Here is an 11329-nt window from a genome sequence, read left to right on the forward strand (position 1 = left end):
CCTCTCAATCAGCTCCGGTCTGTGAACCATCTCCCTCTTGAAAGGCACACTAGAGCCGGCTTAAAAAGTCTGCGCCCACGTTATCCCTACCTTTGATATACTCTACGTTGAAACCGTGATCTTGCAACGCCATGCTCCATCTCATTACCCGACTATTCGTGAGTCTTGCCTTGTTGAGAAATTCCAGCGGCTGATGGTCAGTCTGGACGCGAAATGTCCTACCATACAAAAAGAGCTTAAACCGGCCAACTGCCCAAACCAGCGCTAGACATTCCTTTTCCACGGTGGCGAAGTTCTTTTCAGAGTTAGTCAGTTTCCGACTGGCATATGCTACTGGGTGCAGCATCCCTTCCTTCTCCTGCAGTAACACTGCCCCCAAACTTGCTTCTGACGCATCAGTGCGTAACACGAATTCCTTCTCAGGATTTGGTGACAGCAAAATCGGTGGCTGGTCCGACCGTCTTTTTTAATTTTGTGAAAGCCTCCTCTTGCCTCGGGCCCCACTCGACACCATTAGGTGCTCCCTTTCTAGTCAGGTCTACCAACGGCGCTCCAACTTCTGCGTAGTTTGGCACAAAATGCCTGTAGAATTCTGTTAGTCCGAGAAACGAACGAACTTGGCGTTTCGTTTGCGATCGTGGTGCATCTCGGACCCTTTCGACGATTTGTGCATCCGGAGCTATATTACCCATTCCAATTTCATGTCCAAGGAAACTAATTTCTTCAAACCCTATCTGACATTTCTTGGGTTTTACTGTGATGTTCGCTGCTCCTAGACGTTCAAAAATCGTCTTGAGCGTCTCTATATGGTCCTCCCATGAACTTGTTGCAACTAGGATATCATCAATGTAGTGATGCGCGTCTCGCACCCCATCTAGCAGCTTACGCATCAGCTTTGTAAACATAGCAGAGGCGGTCTTCAGACCGAACGGCATAAACTTGAACTGATAATGCCCACTCGTCGACGAAAAAGCCGTCTTCTCCTTAGCGTGTTCATCCATCGGAATCTGCCAGTAGCCTTTGGCTACGTCAAGTTTTGTGAAGAAACGCTTTTGTCCCGCCTTGACAAACGTCATGTCGATTCTTGGTATTGGCTCTGCGACAGGATGTATGACGTCATTCAGCCGTCTGTAATCGATACAAAATCTGTTCGACCCGTCTTTCTTCTTCACAATGACCACTGGGGCATTGTACGATGACGTACACCTCTCTATTACGTCCAACTTGTGCATCTCTGTGATTTTGTTCTCGACTGCATCTTGAACAGCCAAAGGTAGCGGATACTGTCTCACATGTATCGGTTGTGGAGTGGTGAGCTGAAGGTCACATGTCTAGAGGTATGTCCTACCAGGAAGATCAGAAAAGCAATCGCTGAAGTCCTTTATTAACTCGCGCGCCTCGCAAGACGTGTCTCTTTCTAACTTCCCGTTTATGACGACATCCTGCCACCCTTGTTGCTTTGTCAAACTCAGCATTGGAATATGACCGTCTTCTACAGTGTCGTGTCTGGAGTCGTTCATTTCGTGAGTGCTTGCTGCAGCATTGCAAAGTGCCTGCTCCTGTCGACTTCCTTCCCTCTTTTCATACTTCTCTAACATGTTGATGTGAAAAGTTTTCGTCCTTCCTCCCATGTCTAACTCGTAGTCAACTTCATTCCTTCTTGTCAACACAAGGAATGGTCCTTTCCACGGCATTATCATCTTGTTTTTATCTGTAGGGAGAAGGATCAACGCCAAGTCACCTTGCTTCAACTTCCGGTTGGAACTCTTTCTTTCGTAGTACCCCTTGTACTTTGCTCTTGCTTCCTCCAAGCAACTGTGCGCTAGCTTGCACGTCTCTTCTAGCTTCTCTCTCAACTCTAACATGTACCCGTACGATGTCTTCACTTCTTCTTTGAGGGTTTTGTTCGACCAGAGCTCTTTCAGAATGGCCAAAGGACCTCTCACTCTTCTTCCGTAGAGTAGTTCAAACGGTGAGAACTTGAGACTCGACTGTGGTACTTCTCTGTACGCGAACAGGAGGGCTGGTAGGTATCTGTCCCAGTCACAAGGCCTTTCCTGGCACATCCGCTTTAACATCTGCTTGATCGTGCCGTTGAGTCTCTCTACTAGCCCGTTCCCCATAGGGTGATAGGGAGTGGTCATGAGATGTTTCATTGATAGAAGTCGGCTGACCTCTTTCATTAGTTCTGATGTAAAGCACGATCCCCGATCGCTAAGAATTTCTGTCGGCACTCCATACCTTGTGAACATCTCCATCAGAGCTTCCGCTACTTCCTGCGCCCCGATGCTCTTCATCGCTAATGCATCCCGATACCGCGTCGCCATATCTACCATTGTCAGGATGTATCTGTTACCTGAGCCTGCCCTCGGAGCGATGGGGCCAATTAAGTCTATCGCCACTCTCTGGAAAGGTGTCTCGATAGTCGGCATTCTTCCTAGAGGTGCCCTACCAACCTTGCCTTTGGGTATTGTACGTTGGCATATATCACATGATCGAACATATCTCTTAATCTCGCTCTGCATACTTGGCCAAAAGAATTCTTCAGCCACCAGGTTGAGCGTATTCTTCATGCCCTGGTGTCCTGACATGATGCTGTCATGTGCGAGAGCGACAACGGCGGCCCTGAACTTTTTCGGGAGCACCAGCTGTTCTGTCTTTCGCCCAGAAGAGTATTCCGCCGTCCTGTACAGAAGATTGTTCTTCATGAAGAACCGGAACTTGGTCTTGCACTTGTGCCTTCTTGTAATCGTTCCAATATCGTCGAAGCACAGAGTTAGAGTTCCGTCTGTTCTCTGTTCTCTTGCGAGTTCTTCCGCTGTGGTATTAATTATCGCCACTTGAGGTACACTCAGAGGCGTCTCACTTTTCGCCTCATTTCGTGCGGCGCCTGTTTCCCGGGCTGAAGCGACCTCTGCTGGTTCTACCTGATGTGACAAGTCCCTTTTGTTGTCACTGGAATCGGTATTTTTGCTGGCATCTGCCTCCTTACCAGTGCGCCGATTCACCTCTACCTCATCATTCCATCTCTGACCCGCCAACTCATCTACTTTTACCCAAGCTGGGTTCGGGTCATTAGCGTCTCGTATTCCCGGTATATTTCCCAGCACCAGGTCATATAGTGGATTGCTGACGCACTTTGCCAACACCTTCCCTGTGTAGTAAGGCGTTTGCACAAAGATCTCCGCCTCAGGTAAATACCGGACCGTTCGATCCAACGGAAACACTGGATTCGACTTGCCAGTTAGGTTCTCTTGAGGAATCAGCTACTCGCGAACTACAACGTTATTTCATCCGGTGTCTCTTAATACCGATATCTTATGGTCCCTGAGACGACCTTCCACGACGGGCATGTTCTCTACTAAGAACTTTGGGGCCCTCCCCATGGCAGCGTTAACAACTGGAATCTTATCGCCATTACTCAAGGTGACGCAACAGTCATCTGACTTGTCGCAGTTTCCTGGAGACATCGTCCAGAGGCATGAAGCTTGGTGTCTCTCGTTCGGATTTTCTCTACAAGCGTCAGCCTTATGACGACTGCGACCACAGTTTCAACACAGCAGAACCCTCCTCCTTGTGCACTACTCCTGCAGTTTTCTGCTCTGTGCCCAGACTTTCTACACAAGAAGCAGCGGATGCCTTTTTGAACCTCACCTTTTCTACAATTCCCCTCGCTTACGGCACTTTGCTTATTTCCCATCTCGTCTCCTCTTTGTTTACTTGTGCTAGGTTGTCCCTGAGCCTCCAGAAACAGGTCAGCCTTAGCTGCCACGTCGTCCAAACCTTGACAGTCCCGCTCTCTTAGAAATATTGCCAGCTTGCTTGAGCAAGTCAGCAAGAACTGCTCCACCAAGACATTGTCTCGCAATGCTTCAAAAGACTTATCAATCCCTGCTATCTCAATCCACCTATCAAAGTACCCTGCCAATCGGGCCGCAAACTGTCTTCTTGTCTCACCGTCTTCCGGCTTGGATTCTCGGAACCTGTCGCGGTATCCCTCTTTGGTATAACGAAACCGCTGGAAGAGTGCTAGCATCACCTTGGCATAGTCCAACGCATCTGCCGGTGTCATCCGACCGACAACCGTGAGTGCCTCTCCGGTTAAGCAAAGCCCCAAATTAGTGGCCCACTTTAGCTGGGGCCATCCTAAGCCTGTTGCAGTGCGCTCAAAGCGCTGCAAGTATGCGTCTAGGTCGTCTCGACGCTCAATAAATTACGGGATGAGCTTATGTGGGCTCCCAAAGTTCCTGGAGCCTGGTGGTTCCTCACGCGCGCCTTCCACATCTTCTGAACTGTTACGTGTAGTATCGCCCGCTGCTATTCGTACTTGAAGCACCTCCCGCTCCTTGTCCAGTTTCGCGCACTCCGCCGCTAAAGTTCTGACAGCAGCCTCCCGTTCTAACCTCGAGTGCTCGCGCTCCTCAGCCCTTTCTGCTCTTATCCGGACTTTCTCCTCATCCACCCACTTCCTCAAATCTGCCCCGGAATAGCCTGATTCCTTCGCTACCGCGATTAACTTGTCAGTTTCTATCGTTGAAATACCACCCAAATCTTCCTCACCCTTCCCACCCTCCGGAAAAAGATGTGACTATGATGTAATGGGCCAGCTATCCTGGCAGGCTCGCCAAATTGTCAGGTTCGTCTGGGGTGGTGAGAGAAAGGATCGGGAGACTGAGACAAATGCACGAGGAAAAAACAAATCTATATATATATTCAAGTCAGGAAGTAAAAATAAAGAAGAGGCAGCGTTAGAAAGGCAAAAGAAAAAAAACTATTCGACCGTCCAAGCATGTTCAGTAGGCCGTATAGTCACCCCTGGGGTCGTAGCCCGGGCCGCTGGTGCCCTTGATGGTTCGCCCCCTGGATCGTTGGTGAAGAAGAGCGTGCCGCGATGTCGGGAGGGGGCTGGTTATCTCGGGTACGGGTGCCTTGATCCCGGGACGGAGCCGGTTGCGCTGCTGGTCACCGTGCTGAAGCCCGGACGAAGCCGGTTACGTTGAAGTGCAGCTTCCCTGCAGCCTGGACGGAGCCAGGCGCGTTGATTCTCAGCGCGCTGAGGCCGGGACGAATCCGGTTACGTCGACCACACTGACGCCGGGACGGAGCCGAATAGCGCACCGTTCGAGCAGCCAACCGTCGTTGCTCTTGGTCCAGCTTCGAATCCCTTCGCACCCGCGATACCGCTCTTCTTTTTCTTCCCCTCTTTTTCTTCCTTTTCTTTTCCCAAATCATGACAGCGGGACACGACCCTCGATGCAGGACAGTCCCGCGAGTCGCGGGACGGGTGGTCACCCTACGCTCATTAAATCTTTAGTTTATTCCGTTTTGTTCTGCCTCATCGTCCGTCAATCTTCACAATATATCTATTGGCGGAATCATCAATGGACCTTTTCCGCACACCGACGGCACCAGGCGGTGGCTGCACGACTTAAACATCTCGGAAGTGACCTGCGCTACCAATCGATTGTGGGAGCCACGCTACAAGGTTCTTCGCTCTCTGAGCTGGGGTACGTGCGCGACGGCACGCGAGCCGCGCGAGCAGTACAAAGGTACGCACTCAGGGACTTCCATACCTCGTGATCAGCTTCGTAGGAAGAACCAGGGGAAACCCGCGGAAAACAAGGTAACCTAGCGAGCAGCCAGAAACAATGGCAACGGCGATGGACGGGAGTGGTAGGAGGCAGTCAGTAGCATAAGCGTCATTCACACAGCCGTTGTTTTACCCCATCCCGGCGATAGAGCTGGGCGGCGTTTCCGCCGGGTGAAAGGGTTTTGAGACCCATTTGGGACCGAAATCGGGCTACCGGAGCCAAAATGAGCCGATCGACGGTGTTCTACTCCCCCGGCACCGACGCCAGACGGGGGACGCCGGCGCCCCGCACCATCGAGGGACGGCCAATCACAAAATAGGAAACTTCGCTCAATCTGGCGGATTCTCAAAAGTTGGGTGACACAAAAGTTGGGCACAGCCGTGGGACGGGAGTTCACCGTAATTTATAGGAAGAGGCGGTGGAGGCTTGCAAAACTGGTAATTCCGGTGAAGCACGGGTTGCATAGCTGACGACTACGGCGATTAGAGGTACAGCCGCCATTCTAGGTACTTTTTCCATACAGATGTGTCGATTGGTCGCGCGACCAACGCGACCCAAACGTCCCGTTTTAGAGCGCAGCTCTTAGGGGCCCGTTCCCGGCTTGAGCGGCGTCGCCGTTGGCGTCGCCGTCGGCGTCGGCGTCGGCGTAACCAAGGTCACCCCAAGGGCACGCGACCCCCCAAGGTCATCCCAAGGTCACGTGGCCCCCAAGGTCACGTGACCCCCAGAGGTCACGTGACCCCTCCCCCAGGGTCACGTGATACCCAGTCACGTGACCCCCGAGGTCACGTGACCCCCCTTAGGTCACGTGACCACCCCCTAGGGTCACGTGACCCCCTCGCCGACGTCACGTGACCTCCCCGATGACGTCATCGTCACTGATGACGTCACCGGCATCCGCATCGTCATCGTCATCATCACTGATGACGTCATCAGTGACGTCACTGATGACCTCACCGGCATCCGCATCGTCATCGTCATCATCACTGATGACGTCCTCAGTTACGTCACTGATGACGTCACCGGCATCCGCATCGTCATCGTCATCATCGCGGATTACGTCATCAGTGACGCCACTGATGACGTCATCGACATCCGCATCGTCATCGTCATCATCGCTGACGACGTCATCGGAGTCCGCATCGTCATCGTCACTGATGACGTCATCAGTGACGTCACTGATGACGTCACCGGCATTCGCATGGTCATCGTCATCATCACTGATGACGTCACCGGCATCCGCATCGTCATCGTCATCATCACAGATGACGTCATCAGTGACGTCACCGGCATCCGCATCGTCATCGTCATCATCACGGATGACGTCATCAGTGACGTCACTGATGACATCATCGGCATCGTCACGTGACCCCCAAGGTCACGTGACCCCCCCCCCCCCCAGGTCACTTCACCCCCAGTACCCTTCCCTCCTCCTCCTCAAGAGCTGCGCTCTAATTCGGTGTTACAGGGAGTTGTAAACGGCTTTCACTTTTTTCTTTCCGTCCTTTTTTTTTTTGAGTAACACGGCTATACATATGCTGCAATTACGTGTTCTACTCGCTGATCCGCAGCCTCCTGCCGAATTTCCTCGATCAATCGTGACGCTTCCATCGCTTGACATCGGGCTCTCGCGCGTGCGCAGAACGGTTCTCGGAAAAAATCAATTGTCTTCGAAAAGCGCTCCAAAAGTACGCGGAAGACACTGAACTTCAAAATGAATTTCAACAGCATGTGTGTGTGTGCGTGTGTATTTTTGTGTCTGTGTGAGAGGTGCTTCCGTGTGGGTGATTTTAATTTATTTTAAATGTCTGTGTTCTCTTTTACCTTTCCCTAGGTTGTAGCCTGTCAGAAAACAAAGTCCGGCTTATCTGTTCATGTTTCGAATAAATAAATCAACCTGTATGCCGGCCTTCTGGGTGGGCGGCCGTAGGCCTCACCTTATCGCCTGCCATTTGTGCTGTAGGCGTTCGCGAAAAAAAAAACAACAAAACAATATACGTTATTCGTTATTCGCAAATAAAAGAAACGCATTGCCAACATACGCTACCTCAAAATAAAAGGAACACGTTACCGTTAAGAAACGACGTTACTTTTGCGTTACCTTTTTTTTTTAAATAGGACTTATAGGTATGCCGGTAAATGTATGGTTAAGCTCCGTATTGTTCATGCGCAAACTGCACATATTTATTTTATCTTTTTAGAGCGCAGCTCTTAGGCGCCCGTTTCCGGCTTGAGCGGCGTCGCCGTCACCGTCAGCGTAACCGCGCGGTCCATTATGGGTAAATTTACCCGCTAAATCTAACGGAAAATTTCCCCGCTAAACCTAGCGGAAAAATTTCCCCGTTAAATTGAGCGGAAAAATTGCCCCGTTAAATTGAGCGGAAAAATTTCCCTACTAAATCTAGCAGAAAAATTTCCCCGCTAAATCTAGCGCAAAAATTTCGCCAGAAAATTAAGCGAAAAGATTTTCCCGCTAAATCTCTCGGAAAAATTTCTCCGCTAAACCTAGCGGAAAAATTTCCCCGCTAAATCTACCGGAAAAATTTTCCTGCTAAATTTAGCGGAAATATTTCCCCACTAATACTAGCGGAAAAATTTCCCCGATATATCTAGCGGAAAAATTTGCCCGCTAAATCTAGCGGAAAAATGTCTCTGGGGGCCACGTGCCTTCCCAGGTCACGTGACCCCCAGGACACGTGACCTCCCAGGCCACGCGACCCCCCCCCCCCCCCGAGGTCACCAGACACCTCCAGGTCACGTGAACCCCCGAGTCACGAGACCCCCCTCCCGAAGCCACGTGACCCCAACCTCCCCAGAACCCTTCCTTCCTCCTCCTCAAGAGTTGCACTCTAATTCGGCGTAACAGAGAGTTGTAAACGGCTTTCATTTTTTTTTTTACGGTTTCACATAAATACTCACAAAAGGGAACGCAAAAAAACGCAAACAAATTCAAAAGTCCACGTGACTTGGCGCCTTAAAACTAAACTACAAATAATTGAAGCGTATTTTTTTTTTTTTTTTTTTGGGGAGAGGAAACGAGTAACGGATATACGTTATCGTTACTTGAAAGGAGTACCGTTAGTACGCTCCCCGTAACTGTTGCTAAAAAGTAACCAGTACGTTACAACGTTACCGGTAACGTCGTTACTGGTAACGCGTAACCGCCAACACTGCCTTCCATGAACAATAGTTTTGATGGTGCCAAAAATATCAGGCGAGCGCTCGCTGTCATTCTGGCCTTCCACTGCCTTTCGCTGTCATCCTTGCTTTCGCTGGCATTTTGGCATAAAGCAAAATAAATAAATTAGCGCAGATCTGGCATATGCCTACGGGCAGTTCCCACTGGTGCTGGTGCGGGCAAACGCGCACTTGTTTGTCAACAGCGTTTTGGTCTATTTTTGCGTAAGCATTTTTGGCCGTATTTGGAAATCGTGAACTTAGCGAAAACTGGATCATTCCGAAAATCAAGTTCTTTATTATAGGCCTAGTTGCTGCTATAACTTTAGAGAGCGCGACACTGTTAGCGCGAAAAGCGATCGCCAGTTTTTGCAGTTTTTTCTCTTTGAAACCAAGGGATGTCATTCAAGTTATATTGGTACGGAACGAGCTAATTTATTTCTAATGTAAACGATAAAAGTTCGTGCTCGCTAATACTATTAAGAAGTAAAATGCGAAAATGCACCGATGTCGTGTTCGCGCTAACAGTGTCGCGAACAGTGAACCGGACGCATCAAGGATTGCGTCCGGTTCAATGTAACTGGCCCACAGCTGTTACTGAAGTTGTTGACGAGCTGAACGGCTGGAAACGCGGTCGGCAGATACGCGTTGACTAAACGCCGGTCCTGGACGCACGGCTGTGCAGAACTCTTATCCAATCTCTCTCCGCCCTTGGTCGGGCTGTGGCGACGTCAACAGTCGAGTGCCTAGGTATTCTTTTTTTACGTGGCATTGGCAATACAGAGGGTGACAAAGAGAAACAATTCTACTGCGAGGGTTGTTTCGCCAGCTTGTGTTGAGAGAGGCGAACGTACATTTCTGCCTTCTTAAAGTATCGCGGAGAGTTCACTCACGGGAGATATTTCTGGAAGGAACAACGTTTAGTCCAAAGAAATGTTTCGTAAGCTTCACGGTTGCGCATTATCTTTAGCCAGAATGCATTCATCTCGATTTGTCACTGGCGGACCGTGGAAACCTCAAGGTATCATGATGTCAAGACAAAAAGAACTGCCCGTCTTGCCCGTGGTGCCATTGCAAGACATGCTTCGCAGATACGTCGACTTCGTGGAGCCTTTCTTAACGGCTGAAGAGTTGGAGAAATTTAGAGAGGTAAGGGATGATTTCAATTTCTTTCTTTGCTTTTAGAACGGCTCACGACAAAACACGTTACTACTTTACCCCGTGAACATGAAGTGAGTGAAGTCAACAATGTTTTTTTTTTTTGATGGTCATGTTTTCTTTTACATGTTTTCGGCGGTATTAATTATTTCCGTACCACGCCTATAGGTCGTCCATGACCCGTAATAAATGGCCTATGCGCTCCGCCGAAATTTTAATTTGACACGCCGGGACGCGTTGTGGCATCTCGTAGATAGCTGAAGAACTACAACTTCGGTTTCGATTTCGTTCCGTGCTTTCTCTCAAGCTGGTGAGTTATCAGAAATAAATCTTTGCACGTTGTGACATTAGTTGAGCATGGCATATTACTGACATTGGGGGCCGCTACAAAGCCAGCCTCAATGGCACAATTTAACAGCTTTTGCTGATTATTTTCTGGATTACAGCAGCGACGAGGAATGTGGATGATGTTGGATCATTTGATTTGAGCTCCCGCGGCAACGTTTCATCTCCCATTAGCGGAGTACCGAGAGCTGACCGTTTGAGAACGTGATTCTAGCTTTTTAAGCTGTCCTCAGCCGGGGCACGTTTTATATGTGCCACGAAACATAAAAAGACCAGCAGATGAAAACTTAAATCAGTGCTGCAACAAGCCGACCAAATAATAGAAAAAACAGATAGGGCGCTGGCGAGCTGGTGTAAGTATACCACTTTTTAGACCACCTGAGACTGGGTCGTCGTGTTTCTTCCACCCAGTCTCAGGTGGTCTAAAAAATGGCACATAATAGTGTCAGCTAGAGTTATGTAATGTAAAGATGCGTTAGTGGTGTGCATGGGGCCAACCTTGTATATTTGGTACTAAAAACAATTATCATTACGGAGTGTTCAAGACAGTAATCTCATTAGTTTTTCAAGCAATAAAAGTACACGTATCCTTTACTATACTCCCTTCCTCCCCGAATAGCGTCCTTTGCATTCACGACCCTCGTACCAAGAAGTCATCGAGCGAAGTCTCCCCAATAGGGAGACGGTCTCACAAAGCTGGTATATTTAGATGTTCACTTCGTAATCCAGCTCATCAGAACCAATGCGGCGAGAAACTGGAACAGAGGAGAAGAGGAATGTCAGAACACCGAGCTCCGGTTTTAAGGATGAGTGGGTAGACGTAGAGCCAGCCTTTATCTCAATCGTATTCGTCGAACGATAGCAACTCTATACTTACAAAGCCTGGCAGTTTATCGACGGAGCCATAGAGTGCACGCTCGCAGATTTGGAGCGCGATGATAGTGGTAGCACAGGGCATCGAAGAGCCATTTCGCGGGAAACTTGGACGTCAGCGCACGGTTTTTGCTGCGGCTAGGACGCGAAGCACACTTGTTCGCTCGGGAGAAGTGTGTTTCGGC

At 49.6% G+C, this 11329-nt stretch overlaps 1 protein-coding gene across 1 annotated transcript; it reads right to left on the reverse strand.

Annotated features, from left to right (window-relative positions):
• Positions 1–1331: 1331 nt before the first annotated feature.
• Positions 1332–3470, reverse strand: LOC120848299. Its single transcript, XM_040220272.1, has 2 exons — positions 3312–3470; positions 1332–3266 (listed from the first exon to the last, which is right to left on the reverse strand). The coding sequence occupies exons 1-2, from the start codon at positions 3468–3470 to the stop codon at positions 1332–1334; spliced, it is 2094 nt and encodes a 697-aa protein (XP_040076206.1).
• Between the last annotated feature and the right edge of the window lie 7859 nt (positions 3471–11329).

The sequence above is a fragment of the Ixodes scapularis genome, unplaced genomic scaffold (assembly GCF_016920785.2).
Source record: "Ixodes scapularis isolate PalLabHiFi unplaced genomic scaffold, ASM1692078v2 PGA_scaffold4__175_contigs__length_147842914, whole genome shotgun sequence".
In the NCBI taxonomy this organism is placed as follows: Eukaryota; Metazoa; Arthropoda; class Arachnida; order Ixodida; family Ixodidae; genus Ixodes; species Ixodes scapularis.